The sequence below is a fragment of the Nomascus leucogenys genome, chromosome 7b (assembly GCF_006542625.1).
Source record: "Nomascus leucogenys isolate Asia chromosome 7b, Asia_NLE_v1, whole genome shotgun sequence".
Lineage (NCBI taxonomy): Eukaryota > Metazoa > Chordata > Mammalia > Primates > Hylobatidae > Nomascus > Nomascus leucogenys.
This window is the reverse complement of record NC_044387.1, coordinates 57,271,438-57,292,097: the sequence shown is the minus strand read 5'-3', so window position 1 is coordinate 57,292,097 and position 20,660 is coordinate 57,271,438. Positions and strand designations below refer to the sequence as shown.

Sequence of the window (20,660 nt, the reverse complement as noted above, 5' to 3'; positions counted from 1 at the left end):
GTCACCAAGTAAAGCACTTGTGCAAATGCTTCAATTAAGAGATGAACTAGCCATTTGTTTTCATTGAGTATCATTCTTAATTGGAAGAACAACTGATGGAAAAACTATGGTAATGCAGACTTGGGCATTTGGCAGGTCTTTTTTCCAAAAGACAGTATTAGGAAAAAAACAAACAGTAACAACAAAAGATAGTGTTAGTTGCCAATAATAAAGCTTTTGTGCAAAAATTAGATTTTGGAAAACCTCTCATCTCCCACCATGAACTTTATAGCTTCCTAGTACTTAGGACTTTTATCTTTAAAGTGGAGGTACTACCAAGTGTGATTTTTAAAAAAGAACACACTATAATAAAATATGTCAACTTTTGAAGATCTGCCTCAATCAATGAACCCATTATTTTCCTAATGACCAATGCATGTTACAAAATCATATGTGGATAAAAGATTCAAAGTACAAGACAGACTAATGGTTTTAATGTAATATAATACAAAAAGTTCACTGATACGGTTTCAGATTCTACACTGCAACTAACGTTTAAAGAACCACCACTGGCCAGGCACATGGCTCATGCCTATAATCTCAGCACTTTGGGGGGGCTACAGTGGGCAGATCGCTTGAGCCCAGGAGTTCAAGACCAGCCTGGGCAACATGGTGAGACCCCATCTCTACAAAAAATAGAGAAACTAGATGGGCACAGTGGCACATGCCTGTAGTCCCAGATACTTAAGAGGCTGAGGTGGGAGGATCACCTGCACCTGAGGAGGTAGAGGCTACAGTGAGCTGTGATTGCGCCACTACACTCAAGCCTGGGCAATAGAGCAAGACCTGGTGTCAAAAACAAACAAAAAAACACATCACTTGTCAAGTTTTGGTGTGGTATTAAAGAAAAATATAAATTATCTGGGAAAACTTAAAATACTCTTCCTTTTTGTAACTACTTTTCTAACCACATATCTGCCTGAGGCTGCATTTTCTTCATATATTTCAAAGAAAACACTGTAACAGACTGAATGCCGAAGTAGATATGAGAATTCACCTGTCATCTATTAAGCCAAATATTAAAGAGATTTGCAAAAATGTCAACGCTAAAACTATCTTTGGATGAGGAAAAAATATTTTTCATCAAAAAATGTTATTTATGCTACTATATAATTGGTTTGTTGTTACTTTTAAATGAATTTATGAGCATTTTAAAGATTTCTCAGTTTTATTTTCTAATATGGTGTAAACAGACATAACCCACATAAACAAACCCTTTTGGGGGTATCTCAATAATTTAAGAATGTAAAAAGAGGTCTGGAAACCATCAGAGCTGCTTCTCTACTATACTCTACTACTAAATACCAATTAAAGCTGCTTCACTCCAAAAGTCAGGCTTTTCCTAAAACCATTCTCCTAATGCTAATCTACGAAAGGTGAGCCATGATTGCACCACTGCTCTCCAACCTGGGCGACAGAGTGAGTTCTTGTCTCCAAAAAGAGAGACCAAATGAAAGATATGAAGAATCTTGAATTTAGGGAGATTTTTCTCATAAACCAATATGGGATAGTAAGGAAATGCTATGTAAACATGGAGGGGAGCAAAAATCTTACATAAAAGTGCACTTTTAACATATCTTCTCAGCATCACATTAACTAGCTTTTTACCTCACATAAACTCATAAGGCCTAGACTTTTATTCTCTGTAAGGTCATTTTACAGAGGTACCCGTTATTAATCTTTAAGTGATTACCTGACCTAGTTTTCTGCTGACTTTTAGCAAGAATTGAAGTAATGTAGCAGGCTTGTAAAGAACAAAAAGAAGCCATTTACCTACTCACTCTTGCTGGCACACTCACCAGGGTGCTAATCCAGACCAACATGTATCACCAGAGTAGCTACTGAAAACTGAAAATGGATGATTTTCAACACAAAACAACTGAGAATTAGGCCAGCAAGGCAAGAACATGAAGTACTTATTTTTCATAATCAAACAGATGTTCTTTTTAAAAGCTATTGTCTCAGTTCACATTACCTGTAAAGCTTCAGAACTTTTCTCCCCTTGTAAACAAAAATGCATTTAATCCCCAAGGACTTAACATTAGGACTCATTGGATCTAGGGGACTGGTGATCCCATGTGGCTGAACAGTTGAATTCAGCAGTTGAATTAGCCTGAATTTATTATAGTTTCTGTGAGTTTCATAGGTGAAGAAGGCCAAACCTGAGATGGTTAATAAGGTGAGAAGTCGGAAGAAGACAAATTGGGAAATGTTGGTCTGGTAACAGTTTTGGAAACAAATGTATCCTGGGCTATAAGCAGTAACTTATTAGAGAGATGTATTCCATGTCATTAATTTCTTGGTATTGCTGAGGAACACCAGGCATTGTGGCATCTGGCACTTTGTAGTCTCCATCCACCTCCGTAAAGTCAGTGGGGTCATCTACAAAATACTAAAAATGGGCCAGTCACCACAGTTCCAGGCTAGTTTCTGCTATTGGCTAAATTATGCAGCTAGGAGAGGAAAGTACATGCTTCAGAGCAGAAGTCAACCATAGAGATAAATATTTAAAGTACATGGGAAGGGCCGGGTGCAGTGGCTCATGCCTGTAATCTCAGCACTTTGGGAGGCCAAGGCAGATGGATCACCTGAGGTCAGGAGTTCAAGAACAGCCTGACCAACATGGTGAAATCCCGTCTCTACTAAAATACAAAAATTAGCTGGGCGTGGTGGCAGGCGCCTGTAATCTCAGCTACTCAGGAGGCTGAGGCAGGAGAATCGCTTGTACCCAGGAGGCGGAGGTTGCAGTGAGCAAAGATCACGCCATTGCATTCCAGCCTGGGCAACAAGAGCAAAACTCCATTTCAAAAAAATAAAGTACACAGGAAGAAGAGACTGATGACCAGTCAATTAATCCTACTAACTGAATTCATATCTAGTGTTTGTGTTTGCAAAGCGTAGAAGTGAAAATAATTACCAGTCCTACTGTCATTTCCAGTCATATTCTTAAGACTGGTATTAAAAGACAAACAATACATTTCCCTTGATAAAATGCTTGGGATTATTGCCAAAGGGGTAGGGGTAAAAGAAGTCAAATGAAACAAGAATAGTCATGAATTTATGATTACTGCAGCTGAATGATGTGTATACGAGTGCACTGTACTTTTCTCTCTGCATAGGCTTGAGATTTTCCACAAAACATGAAAATATATTTTGCTAATGCTTAACCTCTCAAAGACAGACTCCAATCTCGTTTAAGAACCTTTAAGAGTATAAATGACAAGGGAAAATGTTACTCTCAAATTAGTACAGCGGTTTACAGTTAAAAACAAAAAGAATGTTCAATGCTCCTGAATTGTCTGCACAAAAACTAAGGATTAAGGACATACACTCTAAATGCTATAATACAGTATATAATTAAAATCAATGGTTCAACAACTTGCAGAATGTTATACAGCTAGTAAAATAATCATTAGGAATCCAAGGAATCAACATGGGAGAATGTTTAATTCATTAAGTGAAATAAGCAAAACAGAAAATTATTTTATCATTCTAACTATATAAAACATATATATGAGACATGAACTAGTTAGAAAGGAATATAACCGATGGGGCACAGCAGCTCATGCCTGTAATCCCAGCACTTTGGGAGGCCAAGGTGGGCAGATCACCTGAGGTCAGGAGGTCGAGACCAGCCTGGCCAACATGGCGAAACCCCGTCTCTACTGAAAATACAAAAATTAGCTAAGCATGGTGGCAGGTGCCTGTAATTCCAGCTACTCGAGAGGCCGAGGCACAAGAATCGCTTGAACCCAGTAGGCGGAGGTTGCAGTGAGCCGAGATCGCACCACTGCACTCCAGCCTGGGCAACAGAGCAAGACTCTGTCTCAAGAGAAAAGAAAAAGGAATACAACCATGGGTTCTGGTGGTAGAGTTATAAATGAGAATTTGTAAAAACTTGTAACAACGCTACTTTATGAGAAACTAAACAAAAACAAAAGATACATACATGGCCATGCTACTCCCCAGCTAGTACACACAGGATCAACTCCCGAGCGTTGTCTAAAGCATCAGGCCAGGGACAACACCAAAGACTTTCTGCTAGCCACCATGGAGGGCCCAGCAGCACCAGGAAGAGGACCACACTGTTACTAGCCGTGTGGTATACAATGAAGGACAACCTCAATATAGAACAGAGCTGCTTTCATAAGCCCACCGTTTGTTATTCATTAGCACTGGCTGAAAAACTAGACAAGCACTTTTTCAATTCATTGAAAACTCTGTGCGGAAAACCAATAAAATAAAATATAATCAAGAAAATAACAGGAAAAGTTCATCAATGCTTAGGTACAAGATAAATCATAAAGTTGTAATGCCCACGAACTAAGAAAAAATTGGCATGTCTTTAAGATAAGGGCAGTTACCTTTCTCTTCCTTTTAATATGACATTTCTGCACAACTAGTTTTTTTGTTTTACTTTTTTTAATTTTGAAAAGCATTTTCCATACGTCCCTAATGAAGCTTGAAATTAACGTAGCCTTTTCAATTCCTTTTCTGTGCATCAGCATAAAAGAGTTTGGATCTAGGAAACATCACAAGGTAGAAGAAGGACAATATTACAGAGGACCATTTCTTTTTTAAGCCTTGAAGCACTGTTTACATTTCCTCAGGATTGATGAAAATGTGGCTGGCTTGTTGCTCCATCTTCTCTGCTTGAGCTGGGCCCGAAATGGCCTGTAAGTCATTAAATTGTCCATTAAATGCTCTTTCTGGTTAAAGATACAGGAGGGGGTGTGCAGGGCTGCTCCACCTACTATGGGATCAAAATACTGCCTTAAAGAGACAAAACAGGGAAGGTAGGGAATTGCTTCTATAAATTCATAAAGCATGTATGGCATGTGAAGTAATGCATATGTTAAGTAGCTTGATTTAGCCATTCCACAAGGTGTATATATATATATATATATATATATATATAAAATAGAAAAAGAAATAATTTCTTACAAAAACAAAAATGGGTAAGTATGAATTTATTAGTGTTCACTTAATTGTCAGGACACAGGTTTTTTGTTGTTTTGTTTTGTTTTTTTTTTTTTTTTAACTCTTATTTCCTTGTACTTACCATGACAGGAGGCCCAGATTAGGAGGAGAAATCCCCGTCCCTTCTTCAGTGTCCAACAAGGCTCTCTTCTTTTCCTTATGGTGAGGTCTTTGGGGCAAGGAAAAAAAGAGGAGGAGGGGAGGCAAAATTGGCAATAGTTTTTCCCCTAATCAGCCATATCCTAATAAAGGTATTTTATATACACAGGCCTAAGAAGCTGATCAGAGTCAGCCAAGAAAAAGTTGATTATCACCTAGCCAATTCCCACTAGTCAAATCCCAATTTGACAGTTCCTTTGTAAAACTCCTGTTAGTCATAACCTGTTACTGCAAAAACAGTATCAAAGACTAACATTCCTAATGTTCATAGTAAAACAAAAAATATCATAAAACTTGGGTGAATAAAGCAACAATTAAAATCAACTTACAGGCCAGGCAAGGTGGCTTATGCCTATAATCCCAGCACTTTGGGAGGCTCAGGCAGATGGCCTGAGCTCAGGAGTTCGAGACCAGCCTGGGCAACAGAGTGAAACTCTGTCTCAAAAAAAAAAAAAAAAAAAAAAAAAAAAAAAAAAAAAAAGCTGGTCATGGCAGCACATGCGTGTAGTCGTTACTCAGTAGGCTGAGGTGGGAGGATCAACTGAGCCTGGAAGGTCGGGGCTGTAGTATGCTGTGATTACACCACCACACTCTAGCCTGGGCAACAGAGCAAGACCCTGTCTCAAAAAAATAAATAATGTCAACCTGCAAATGCAAAATCATTATTCTTGTAGTATTTTAGGATGTTTTTGTGGTTATTTCTAAATTCAAAATGGATCCCCCATCTGAGGAAACCAAACTGACTTATGAACAAAATAGGAAAAATAAATTTGCCTTATTACCCAAATATTCTATGCTCTTCTAAAAATTTACAATCTGTACTAATACCTTTACCTGGTTTTATAAGAACAAAAAAGGAGGAAAGAATATCCAACTAGAAACCCAAAGATAGGCTTATACAAAGAGTAAGTTACTTGCTCTTTTCTTTGAACAGTCTCATGCAAAACCAACATTTCTAGTTTGCTAAGCTTCTGTAACACAGGATATTTCAGGGAGTTTGGGCTTCAATGTGCAGCATAAAACTCTTTTAAGGGCAATGTAAGTAAGGGAACAAGAGAACATCAAAGCAATAGCAAGGCCCAGATTGTGTTGAGGCATTTTGAGCAGAGGAGTGGTAAGAGATGACTTACTTTAAAGAATCATTTTGGCTGGGCGTGGTGGCTCACGCCTATAATCCCAGCATTTTGGGAAGCCAAGGCAGGCAGATCACGAGGTCAGGAGTTCAAGACCAGCCTGGCCAACATAGTGAAACCCCGTCTCTACTAAAAATACAAAAAATTAGCAGGGCATGGTGGTGTGTGCCTGTAGTCCCAGCTACTCGGGAGGCTAAGGCAGGAGAATAATGTGAACCTGGGAGGTGGCGGTTGCAGTGAGCCGAGATCGCGCCACTGCACATCCAGCCCAGGCAACAGTGTGAGACTCAGTCTCAAAAAAAAAAAAAAAAAAAAAAAAAACAAACAAAAGAATCATTTTGGCTGTTGGGCAGAGAATAGTCAAGGCTACTGGGGGTAAGGAGCAAAGGAAGACCAATTAGAAGGTGTCAATAACCCCAGCAAGAGACGATATAGCAATGAAAAGATAGTAGAGATAGAAGTGGTGGGATGTTACTGATTCTGGATATACTTTGAAAATACTGCCCATAGGATTTGAGTTGATGAATTAAATAGGATAGAAAAAGAGAAGTCAAGCTTTTTGTGTCAGCAACTGGAAGCAAGGATTTTCTATTTATTGATGAAAGGCATTGTAAGAAAAATTTATTCTTCTCGTGCCATGCAGAGACAGCTCCACGGACAAGGAACAAGAAATTAAAGTTTCCATTTTAGACACATTATGTTTGAGAACCTATCAGATATCCAAACAAAGATGCCAAATAACGTGCTAGTTAAACCAGACTGGAGATCAAGAAGATGGAGCCTAGAGATATAAACATAAATGTGGGAGACATCAGTGTGTGAATGGCATTAAAGCCAAATGCAGGAGCAAGTATAAATGGAGAGGCTAAGATGACTAAGGACAGGAGGTTCGGGTGTGCCATTTTTTACAGGCTGGAAGGATGAGGAAGAACCTTATGGTTCAGTAACAGACCAAGTTGGAGTCATCATTCTTAACCACTCTTCAAACCAAGCCAAACTTTTGTGATTTGGCCTAGCTCAAGAACGGAAACTAATGTAAAATTATCTCATTTATTCATCCTTTTCAATAAATATTTATTCAATATTTTCTACACTCCATGCACTGCTGTGGACTTTGGGGACACCGCTGTGAACAGAAATTCATGGAACTTAATTTTATTGTTGGTCTTTCTCATTAGAAACAAAGAAACAGATAACTAATGTTAGGCAGTAGGCAACTGCTGCAAAGAAAATAAAGCAGGGTTTGGTGATGGTGTAACAGAAGTACTATTTTAGATAGGAAGGTAAAGATGTGAAAAAAGGCACTTATTGGAATTAAAAAGGAGAAAGGCAAAGGCAAAGAAAATTTGAGGGTATGAACTTATTAAAAGAACTGGATACTGTTATAAAGAACCTTTTCAAAAAAGAAACATACTGAATTACTTTTAAAAAACTGTCCTAATATTACACAAAACGTATTTGTGTTTTAGAATAAAATTTCTAAAGATAGCATCATAGACACATTCAAACTGCTGTATCTTAAACAATTTAAATGGAAGTGAATTTAATGCATTTTGCAAAACTATTAAATAACAAAATATAACTCCAGTGAGGAAGATACTAATATCAGATGTAGGTGGAATGTGAAGGTGAAACCCCCATACACTGCTGGCAGGAATGTAAAGTGGTACAACCTCTGAGGAAAAGTCTGGCAGTTCCCAAAAAAGTTGTAGAGTCATCATATGTCCCATCAGTTCCACTCCTGAGTATATACCTAAGAGAACTGAAAATGTATGTTCACATAAAAACTTGTACACAAATTTTCATAACAGCATTATTCATGATGGCCAAAAGTGCAAACAACCCAAATATGCATCAATCAATGAATGGACAAACAAAATGTGAATGGATAAACAAACAAAACATACACACACACACACACACACTCACACTGTATATATAATGGAGTTATCCAGCAATAAAATGGAATAAAATACTGATACGTGACACACATAGATGAAAACATTATGCTAAGTGAAAGAACCTGGGGCACAAAAGGCCATATGTTGTGTGATTCCATTTGTATGAGATGTCCAGAAAAGGTAAATCCACAGAGACAGAAAGTAGATTAGTGGTTGCCAGGAGCCAGGTTGATGGAAGAATAGGGAGTGACTGCTAATGGGTACAAGGTACCTTTGTAGGGTGATGAAATGTTTGGAATTAGGTAATGGTAATGGTTCTACAGCTTTATGACTATACTAAAAACCACTGAATTGTATACTTTAAAAGGGTGGATTTTATGTGATATCACTTATAGCTAAAAAAAAAAAAAAAAAAATACAGAGGCCATGTGCAGTGGCTCACTCTTATAATCCTAGCAATTTGGGAGGCCAGGACAGGAAGATAGCTTGAGCCCAAGAGTTCAAGTCCAGCCTGGGCAACATAGCAAGACTGTCTCTACTGAAAAAAAAAAAAAAAAAAAAAAAAAAAAAAAAAACTAGGTGGTTGTGCACACCTGTAGTCCTAGCTACTTGGGAGGCTGATGTGGGAGGATCCCTTGAGCCCAGGAGTTCAAGGCTGCAGTGAGCTATGATTATGCTACTGCACTCCAGCCTGAGTAACAGAGCAAGACCTTGTCTCTAAAAAACGCGCGCGCGCGGGCGCATACACACACACACACACACACACACACACACACACACACACGCACACAAAACAGACGTGAAGAGTAACAATATAATCAAACTCTTCATAAGATAAAAATAAACGCTGCAAAAAAGTTACAGTATCAACCCAGCAGCAATGAGCATTCTAGGCCCCTAGACTATGGTCCCTAAAGACTAATTCCCACTTCAAAACGAGATGGGACACCTGAAAAAAATATATAACCAATTCCAGGTCTAGAACAGAAAATGTACAATTTGATTCTGAAACATCATATTAAACTGGAAAGTAAGAAAAATATAAAAGACTACTGAGGGTAAGTCAAAAATAACTGGGAGTCAATTTGAAGAGACTCACTAGCTAAAAATGAAACAATTTGAGCAAAAATGGTTAAATGCAATGGATTGGGTTTCAGTATGTTTAAATATGAGTTCATAAAGAAACATTCTCACAAACACACACTGAGACAGACAGACACACACACACACCCCTACAGGTCACCAGTGGAAGATGTTAAGGAACTAACCTTTTATTTTTGAAAACTAGCAAGTAAGGGGAAAGAATCAAGTATTTATCCTGCCTTTCTTACACAAAATGAACCAGTATAGAATCAAGTAGTTGATGAGGGAAGAATTCTACCTAATACACAAAGAAAAGAATTTGATAATACTATTTTACAACTGCTAATGAAATACAAGATGCAAATAATAATCTAGTCTATGGAAAATTACAGGAAAATAACCCCTATTCTTTTAAGTAAATAGCAAGACAAAAGATCGACATAGAAGGGAAACCTACAGAATTAAAAGAGACTTAAGTGACCATGTCAACCAACTGCAATATATAGATCTTATTGGGATCCTTATTCAAAGTATAAGCTGAGACATCTGTTAGGGAAATTGGACCACATACTAAATATCTGATGATATTAAGGAGTTATTAATTTTCTATATAATTGACAATGTTACTGTGGTTATAGGCTTTTGTGTGCGGTGATGGGTTTTTAAAAAGAATTTATCTTTTAACTATAAAATACACAAAGTTATATACCAAGGAGTAGGCAGAATGAGTAGGAGTACCTCTGAAACAAGATGGGTCATGAGTTGGTAACTTTTGAAGACCAGTGAGATAAGTTAATGGAGATTTATTAAACTATTTTCTCTACTTTTATATATTTGAAATTTTCACATAAAGTTTTTTTTTTTAACCATAATGGCAATTCTCCCTCAAAACCTCCAGTTATTGAAGAATTAATTTAAAGAGTCAAAGTTTTATCTCTCATAAAACCATTGTTTATACAGTAAGCCTATCAATATGCACTGTTATGTCTTTCAGATTTTTTTCAGAAATTTAGAGAAAAACTCTCACAAGCATCCCGGATGTCCCAACTAAAATGTACTCATCTGCAGTGACACTGAACTAGAAATCAAATTCCAGTTACAAAATAAACCCTCAATCTGCAGTCACATTATATATATATATATACATAAGCTATCTTCTCAGTCGAATCTAATTTGTTTTGTTTTGTTTTTGAGACAGAGTCTCACTCTATCGCTCAGGCTGGAGTGCAGTGGTGCGATCTCAGCTCGCTGCAACCTCCGCCTCCCGGGTTCAAGTGATTCTGGTGTCTCAGCCTCTCAAGTAGCTGGGATTATAGGCATATGCCACTATGCCTGGCTAATTTTTGTATTTTTAGTAGAGACAGGGTTTCACCATGTTGGTCAGGCTGGTCTCAAATTTCTGGCCTCAAGTGATCTGCCTCAAAGTGCGTGAGCCACCACACCTGGCCTACTCTAATTTTTTAATGAGTACAGAAATACCAAGACAAAGATTTGCCACTTGGCATTAAAAGTCTCAATTTAAACAGTCTTCACCCAGAAATAAGGCCTTCCATTTCTATACCAAATAGACTCTGTAAAATGATGTTCTGCACTTCAGTCAGTCAAAATTTACCAATAATCTAGTATGTGTTAGACAGTATGACACTGTTAGTTCTGCATTAATACAACTTCTATACCATTGCAGAAGACAGAAAAAGATGGTAATAATTACAAATTGTGCTAAATGTGATAAAGGAAACAAACGGGATGCTGAGACAGTGACTGGGGTTTGGGGGTACCAAAGACCTACTTTAGATAAAGTGATCAGAAAAGACTACTCTGTGGGGCAAGGCCAGGTTCTAATACACGGAAGTGCATGTGTTCCTCAGACAGGAAAGACCTTGATAATTCTGAAGAACGAAAAGGAGGAAACCATTGTAGCTAAACTGTACTGAATCAGAAAGAAGAGTGACACAACTTGAAGTTGGAGAAATGTAAAGGAAAAGATCATGTGAATAGTAGTAAGTTTAAAACACAGTCCAAATACAACAGGGAGCCATTGACAGGTTTTAAATAGCAGAGTGACATGATTTGATTTTAAGATCACCCTGGTTGATGTGGGGTGAATGGATTAAAAGAGAAAAAGAATAAAGAAGAGAACCAGGAGACAATTACAGTAAGAGACTAGTGGCTTGATTTAGAATGGAGGCAGTACAGATAAAAGCCTACGTATGTGAAAGATATCCCGGTGTATAACTCACAGGTTTAGGTAGAGGCCTAGATGTGGCAGCAAAGGGAGATTAAAGAATTTACAGTCCAGAGGAGATAAGAAATAGTTAAAATAGTTCAAAGTAAGAGGTGCTGCTTTAAGTATCTGAGAAAAGTTAAAACTGCTATAGGAATTCCAAATCCGTAAGAAAAAGCCAAGATCACAGGAAACTGTGCAACCAATCAGAATCAAGTACTTGCTAAACGTTCCTTTTAAAACTAGAAAGAGCGCCGGGCACAGTGGCTCACGCTTGTAATCCCAGCACCTTGGGAGGCCGAGGCGGGCGGATCACGAGGTCAGGAGATCGACACCACGGTGAAACCTCGTCTCTACTAAAAATACAAAAAAATTAGCCAGGCGTGGTGGCGGGCGCCTGTAGTCCCAGCTACTCGGAGAGGCTGAGGCAGAAGAATGGTGTGAACCCGGGAGGCGGAGCTTGCAGTGAGCCGAGATTGCGCCACTGCACTCCAGCCTGGGCGACAGAGCAAGACTCCGTCTCAAAAAAAAAAAAAAAAAACTAGAAAGAGCATTAGACCACTCTAGGTATTATGTAAAACAACAAAGAAACAAACAAAAAACACTATAAATTGTAGATGTGACCAATCCTTAGGAAATATTCAGGGTTCATTACAGCACCTGACTTGCAAAATGTGAACCCCACAGTGGTAGTTATACCAACAGTACAAAAGGAAGAAATTGAGTCATTACTGTTAGTCTGATAAGCAGTGTAATACTTCTTAAAATTAGTTATACTAGTAATGCATGCGCTCAGTAAATAAGATACGGATGTAAAAAGTAAACAAGTAACCTCATATTCTGCTAGTGAGAATGTAAAACAGTGCAGCCTCTTTGAAAAATAGCCTGGCAGTTGCTCAATTAAACAGAGTTACCATTTGACTCAACAATTTTACTCCTAGGTATACATCCAAGAAAACAAAAACATTATGTCCATGTAAAATCTTGTAAATACATGTTTACAGTAGATTTATTCAAAATAGCCCAAAGGTGGGATGGGCTATTTTGAAGCACGTATTAGTACTTCATTTCTCTTTTTTTTTTTTTTTCGAGACACGGTCTCACTCTGTCACCCAGGCTGCTGGTGTGCAGTGGCGTGAAGACCTCAGCTCACTGAAATCAAATGTCCATCAACAGATGGATGAATAAACAGAATGTGGCATATCTAAACAATGGAAAATTATTTGGCCATAGAAAGGAATTAAGTGGGCTGGGCACGGTGGCTCACACCTGTAATCCCAGCATTTTGGGAGGCTGAAGAGGGCAGATCACAAAGTCAAGAGATTGAGACCATCCTGGCCAACGGTGAAACCCCATCTCTACTAAAAGTACAAAAATTAGCTGGGCGTGGTGGTGCATGCCTATAGTCCCAGCTACTTAGACGGCTGACGCAGGAGAATCGCTTGAACCCGAGAGGCAGAGGTTGCAGTGAGCCGAGATCGCACCATTTCACGCCAGCCTGGTGACAGAGTGAGACTCGTCTCAAAAAAAAAAAAAAAAGGAATTAAGTGGCCAGACACAGTGGCTCATGCCTATAATCCCAACACTTTGAAAAGATGTAGTCAGCACACTGCTTTTACCCAGGTGTCTGAGACCAGCCTGGGCAATATGGTGAAACCGCATCTCTACAAAAAACACAAAAGTTGAGCCAGGCATGGTGGCTCACGCCTGTAATCCCAGCACTATGGGAGGTCCAGGGAGGTGGATCACTCAAGGCCAGGAGTTCGGGACCAGCCTGGGCAACATGGCAAAACCCCATCTCTATAAAATAATAATAATAAAAGAAAAAAGATAAAAAATACAAAAACTAGCTGGACATGCTGGCATGTGCCTGTAGTCCCAGCTACTCGGGAGGCTGAAGTGGGAGGATCACTTGAGCCCAGGATGCAGTGGTGAGGTTTCAGTGAGCCCAGATCTTCATGCCACTGCACACCAGAAGCCTAGGCAACAGAGTGAGACCCTGTCTCCAAAAAAAAAAAAAAAAGAAAAGAGAAAGGAATGAAGTACTGATACATGCTTCAACATGAATGAACCTTAAAAACATTATGCTAAATAATGAAGCCAGTCACAAAAGACCACATATTGTATGATATCATTTATATGAAATGTCCAGAACAGGAAAATCTTAGAAAGTGGATTAGTGGGTGCCAGGAGCTGGGAAATACCGAGGGTAAGAGAGGTTGACAGCTATGAAGTTTTGTTTTGTTTTGGAGACAGGGTCTTGCTCTGTTGCCCAGGCTGGAGTTGCAGTGCTGTAATCACAGGATCATGGCTCACGGCAGCCTCAACCTCCTGGGCTCCAGCGATCTTCCTGCCTCAGCCTCCAGAGTAGCCAGGACCACAGGTGCAAGCCACCACACCTGGCTATTTTTATTTTTGTGGGGGGGAAAAGGGAGTCTCACACCATGTTGTCCAGGCTGGTCTCGAATTCCCAACCTCAAACAACCCTCTCACCTCGGCCTCCCAAAAGGCTGGGATTACAATCATTAGCCACCACACCTGGCCTGAAGTTTCTGAGGTGAGGAAAAGGTCCTAAAATGGACTGTGGTGATGGCTACACAACTTCGTGAATATACTGAGCCACTGAACTGTACACTTTAAATGGGTGAATTGTATAGTATGTGAATTTTATGTTGTTAATATATCTGAGTTAAACTTATTTAAAAAAAAATTGGTAAGCAGAAGTTCGCTTTTCACTCCTTACTGCCCTTTAGTTCATCTACATGTAAGTATAGCAACTGTTAACTATTTCATAAGTCTATCCAGACAGTTCTCTATGCACATACAGTCAAGCTTCGCTTAACAACGGAGACACGTTTTGAGAAATGCATCATTAGTAGATTTAGCTGTTGTGCAAACATCACAGAGGTATTTATACAAACCTAGATGGGACAGTCTACTACACACCTAGGCTATATGGTATAGCCTGTTGTTCCTAGGCTACAAACCTGCACAGCATGTTACTGTACTGAATACTGTAGGCAACTGTAACACAGTGCTCCCTATTTGTATATCTAAACATACATAAACAGAGAAGATACAGTAAAAATGATACAAAAGATTAAAATGGTACACTTGCATAGGACAACACTTACCACCAATGGTGCCTGTAGGACTGGAAGTTTCTCTGGGTATGTCAGTGAGTACTGAGTGAATGTGTGAAGGCCTAGGACATTACTGTACACTTCTACAGACTTTATAAACACTGTACAACTAGGCTACACTAAATTTATTTTTTAAAAAAAGTAATTGTACTAAGACATTATGACAACTACAACTCCACTAGGTGATAGTTATTTTTCAGCTCCATTTTAATCTCATGGGACTACCATCTATCTTGGGTCTGTTGCTAACCAAAACATCATTATGTGGCACATGAGTGTACAAAGACACACATTATCTACCCCCCAAAATGGGTGGGGTGGGGTAGCCCTACTGTAGTTTCTTCAGTATATATTCTTCAATTAATATAACAAATCCCTCCTATGTCAGTATATACATATGGCAGTTCGGTATTCCATTATACCCCAATATATCATAACCTAACCATCCATCAATTAGTGAGACATTTAGGTTGTTTCCATTTTTCCGTTACCACCAAAAAAGCCCCAATAACCACCCTTATCCATATCTATGCACAAGTCACTATTTCTGTAGCCCTAATTATTCTTAAAAATGAATATACTAGGTAAAAGCATATAAATTTGGGGGAGGGGTTGCAGAGGGGTTATTATTGCCAAAGACTACATACTCTTCTATTAAAAAAAAAAAAAAACAAAACACATATTTATCAACTTGCCATAAGTTTTCAATGTTCTGTAATTTTAAAAGTTAAAATAAAAATATGCCTAAGCATTATTTGTATTAATTCAAAAGTATGTTTATACACATACAAAAAATTATATAATGGTTGTTAACAATTTACCTTCCTAGGGAAGAGAGTGGGAGCAGCGACTTTCAGTTTTTAAACTTTTAAAACATTTGCAATTAGGGTAATAAATTTTTCTACAAAAAAAGCTTTTAAACAGAAAACTCAAAATAACTTTTAATGAAAGGTTTTCATTTAAACTCAGAGTGTTAAGATAATTGCCTCAAGAAAAAACAAACAGGAATGTAAAGCAATGGCTCTCAGGGCGGCCACATACTAACTCTATGACCTTGAGAGCAAATCATATTACCTCTCTGAGCCTCAGTTTCTTCATCGAGAAAACAAGGATAACAATCATTGCATCAACAAGTTGTGAGAATTAAGATATAATGCATATAACATGCTTAGAATAGTTACTGGCATGTAATAAGCACTTTTTAAATTAGTATGTACATGTATTCATACATATGACAACACATGGTTATATGAAGACTGTACTTCATTAAATGTTTCATTACAGAGAATTTGGATAGGACAGTTAACAACAGTCTTTTTTGTTCGTGCATATGCACATGCATTTTTTTGAACCATTTAAAAGAGGTTTGCATACAAATATCTCTTACTACTTCAGTATGTATTTCCTGAAAAAGATAATCTCATATAACCACAGTTCTAGTTTCAATTTCAGAAAATTTAACACTGATATAATAATCTACCATATCTATTCCAATGTTGTCAATGAATCCAATCATATCCCTTATCCTTCACAGCAATATTCCCCCCTTTGGTAAAGGATCTAGTCCAGGATCATATATTGAAGCTATTTTTATATCTCTTTAGTCTCCTTTAATCTGGGGCACATAATAATCAAACAGCATGTTTCCTGGCATCAAAATTAAATACATTTACATCTTTCTCTTCAAACCTAGATCATGCTTCTTCAAATAAGAATGTGGCCAGGGGCAGTGGCTCACATCTGTAAGACCAACACTATGAGAGGCTGAGGCGGGAGGATCACTTGAGCCCAGGAGTTCAAGACCAGCCTGAGCAACATAATGAGACCCCAGTCTCCACAAAAATAAAAATAAAAACAAATTAGCCTAGCAAGGTGGTACATGCCCGTAGTCCCACCTACTCAGGAGGCTGAGGTGGGAGGATCACTTGAGCCCAGGAGATCAAGGCTGCAGTGACCCATGATCACACCACTGCATTCCAACATGGGCAAGAGAGTGAGACCCTGTGTCAAAAAAAAAAAAAAAAAAAAATTAACACTTTTACAAATTTAATTATGGCAATACAAATATTAAATACTACAGAGCCAAGTAATATGTTATTACATTTCTGGCCAGCACAGTGGCACACGTCTGTAATCCCAGCACTTTGGAAGTCCGAGACAGGCGGATCACTGGAGATCAGGAGGTCGAGACCAGCCTGGCCAACAAGGTGAAACCCTGTCTCTACTAAAAACACAAAAATTAGCCAGGAGTGGTGAAGCATGCCTGTAATCCCAGCTACTCAGGAAGCTGAGGCAGGAGAATTGCTTGAACCCAGCAGGTGGAGGTTGCAGTGAGCCGAGGTTGCGCCACCACACTCCAGCCTGGGTGACAGAACGAGACTCTGTCTCAAAAAAAATAAGTAAATAAAATAAAAAGGATTACATTTCCTTCACTACAGATCAATCTGCAACACTCCCCCACCCCCCTGGCTAAATGAAGATTAAGATTCCTATTCCAAGCCTGAAGGTGAAATAATCTTTCTTTTCTTAATATATGCGAACTTGACAGCCGGAACCTGCATGCTTCTCTCAGCTCCATCATCAGTACCGCCCCCATGATATGACTTCTCAGAAATCTTTACAGAAGCAAACCAACATTTAATCTTCCTACTGAACATGGAATCTCATCTTTTAGGCACCTGTTAAAGAGAAATTACTCAATTCCTTACTCAAAAACTAAAACTTATACCTGCAAAGAATACCTCAAGTAATACACGGAGCAACTTGGACTACAAGGGCACAGATTATATATACCCTATGATCCTCCACTATATAGAAAAGTGGGGAAAAAACAGTAACCTAAATCAACAAGATTATGCTGACCAATCTCTACTAAAACCAATTTATTCTCCTCCCCTATTCTTACCAAAACAAAAACCCTAGTCAAGAAGAATTTACACTGAGAAGGCACTGGTATCCCAGGAGTCTAGGAGTGTTTCTGTGAATTGACAATTCAAATATCAATATAGTTCTTGCCTTCAAGGGCATTCCCAATCCTGTGGGTGTGACAGACAAATATAACTAATAAGACAGAGTTTGTTAAGAGATACAGAAATTTAATACCATGGTAATGCAAAAAGCAGAGAAAGAGATTCTGAGCTGGGCACTTAAGGAAGACTTTCTGGAAGACTCAAGCTTTTAATAACTGAACCAGCCAAATTTTGAGCTACTGAGACAAGAGGGGAACAGGAATGGCATGGCGGCAGAGTAAGACAAAAAAGCACCTTGGGGAGTATTTGAGAGACAGGAGGTAGGTCAGTGTGGCTACAAGAGATGAACTTGGTACACAGAGAAAACAGGTGACAAGCTGTTTGAAGCCCACCTGTAAAGAACCTGAAATGTTATGCTAAGGAGTTTGATCCTTGTTCTAGAGACAATAGCAAGGTAACAGTTCCTGAACAAGGAAATGATCCGGATTTAGGAACTTAAAACCAAGGCAATAACTTGTCTTCTAATAAAACTGTACTATAGTTCCCTAAACAGGTGGCAGAAACAAGAGGCAGTAATAAAGATTTACCTAGTAAGAGACACACAAAGGTCTATGAAAAGGACATTTTATGAAAAAGGACAAGGTTTAGCAGCCACACTGGAGAAAGAACTCACAAATTTTTCAGAACGTGTTTTTCTCATTAAAATTCATATTTGCACTACAGTAATCCCCTGCCTTATCCTCAAGGAATATGTTCCAAGACCCCCTGTGGATCCCTGAAACTACAAGTAGTACTGAAAACTACATATATAACAAAATATATATAAATATATATATAAAACTATATATATATATAGTTTTTCCTCTACATATGTACCTATGATAAAGTTTACTTTATAAATTAGAACAAGTGAGAGATTAACAACAACTAATAACAAAATAGAACAAGCAACAGTACACTGTAACGAAAGTCATATGAATGTGTAGTGTCTCTCTTTCTCGCTCTCTTGATATTTTAGTACTTTTGGACCTTGGATAACTGAACCTTGGAAAGCGAAAGAAGGTAAGGGGGAACTGCTGAACTAACTCTAGTAATAAGAGGCCTTATTTTTCATGTAGATATATACCAATTTAAGAAAACTCGAAACAAGAAGCAAGTTTGAATTTAAAAGAACTGTATCAGCCTGGGCAACAGAACGAGATCCTGTCTCTACAAAAAAAGTTTCCAAACTAGCCAGGCCTGATGGCACACACCTGTAGTCCCAGCAACTGGGAGGCTGAGGCAGGAGGATTGCTGTAGCCCAGGGGTTCAAGGCTGCAGTGAGCTATAATCACCTAACTAAATACAGCAAGACTGTCTCATAAAATATATACATAAATAAATAAATAAATAAATAAATAAATAACAAAAACTGGAGATTGATAACAACTATTTATTTTAGACAAATGATTAGCACTGCAACTCAAAATCTCAACTTAAATACAAGTTTTCCAGTACACTATTATAGTGCAATTATATATAGAAAAAGTGACCTGGTATGAGTCCTAGTGAAAAAAAAAAAAAAAAAATCACATGTAAGGACATTAAAGTGAACATAGAAAAACTCATCTAAATAATCATGGACATTGACAAACAGATCCCCAAAAATCAACCTGTAGATTAATTTTTCCTTGCCTCGAAACAGCACAGAGTATTGGAGGGGGGCGGGGGTGGCAGGAGGGGAGAAACAAACTTACCAAATGAAGTTTGTCCCAAGAACTTTTTCTACTAGGAGGTTTCACAAGGAAGTCTGCAAAAGAAAAACCAGTTATTTTATAATGACAAATATCCTAAGAATCAAGTTAAGCCACTTAGATCTCCCCACAAGACCTTTCTCTACCAGTCATAATGCTATGACAATAAGATTTTTAAATTGGTGCAACATGGAGTATTTAGTCAACCACAGATTTTAGAATGTTTAATTGCACAGAACGGACCCAGTCAAGCCTTAGCATGCCTTCAGAAATTGCAGAACTGTACAGAACAGAGCTTTCCAAACCCCAGAGACAGGCTTATTTAAGTTTTTCTGTCAAGCAAGCATCATTTCTGATGGCTTCTTGAGTAAATCGTTGCCAATACAGGAACAGGTACTTTACAAAACTAAAAAGATCACAGACACTCTAGGCTTGGACTTAGTTTAAGGTGTTTTGTACACATAATTGGCTTCTATCAAGGGATCTGTCCTTTTGTTTAAGAAAAAGAGTAAGGAGAATATGGTAGAAAAACAAAGAATTCAGCCAGGCGCGGTAGCTCACACCTGTAATCCCAGCACTTTGGGAGGCCGAGGCAGGCGGATCACTTGAGGTCAGGAGTTAGAGATCAGCCTGGTGAACATGGCAAAACCCCATCTCTACTAAAAATACAAAAAAATTAGCTGGTGTGGTGGCATGCGCCTGTGATCCCAGCTATTCAGGAGGCTGAGGCAGGACAATCACTTGAACACGAGATGTGGAGGTTTCAGTGAGCTGAGATCGCGCCACTGCACTCCAGCCTGGGCAATAGAGTGAGACTATGTCTCAAAAAAACAAAACAAACAAAAACAAAGAATTCTTGTCACCACTAGGCAACAATCTGAACTTTACAGAGACAAAACATCTAATCGACCTGTTCCTTTGTGACAATTTCTCTAAAGTTGTGCAAACACGACTCATCCATTTGAGGTGTTTAAATGACATGGAGTCACATAAATGAACAAGATTGCTTGGAATATCAAAACTCTGAAATTAAGTCAAGGCCAGGCGCGGTGGCTCACGCCTGTAATCCCAGCACTTTGGGAGGCCAAGGTGGGTGGATCACCTGAGGTCAAGAGTTCAAGACCAGCCTGGCCAACAGAGCGAAACCACAGCTCTACTAAAAATACAAAAATTAGCTGGGTGTGGTGGGGCACACCTGTAGTCCCAGCTACTCAGGAGGCTGAGGCACAAGAAGCACTCACACCCGGGAGGCGGAGGTTGCGGTGAGCTGAGATTGCGCCACTGCACTCCAGCCTT

At 38.7% G+C, this 20,660-nt stretch overlaps 1 protein-coding gene across 9 annotated transcripts in view; it reads right to left on the bottom strand.

The window, feature by feature from the left end:
* MTMR3 (myotubularin related protein 3) overlaps window positions 1-20,660 on the bottom strand; it is a 152,976-nt gene that overhangs the window by 55,259 nt on the left and 77,057 nt on the right. For 4 of the 9 annotated variants that reach the window (XM_030816084.1, XM_030816079.1, XM_030816082.1 and 1 more), the window contains exons 2-3: window positions 19,368-19,420; window positions 5,102-5,188 (exon numbers count right to left, since the gene is read on the bottom strand). In XM_030816084.1, the coding sequence (XP_030671944.1) occupies window positions 5,102-5,104 (3 nt within the window). In that variant the 5' untranslated portion in view covers window positions 5,105-5,188; window positions 19,368-19,420. Of the gene's footprint in view, window positions 1-532; window positions 607-5,101; window positions 5,189-19,367; window positions 19,445-20,660 lie in introns of those variants that run through there. The other 5 variants (XM_030816078.1, XM_030816081.1, XM_030816083.1 and 2 more) reach the window with 2 other exon arrangements.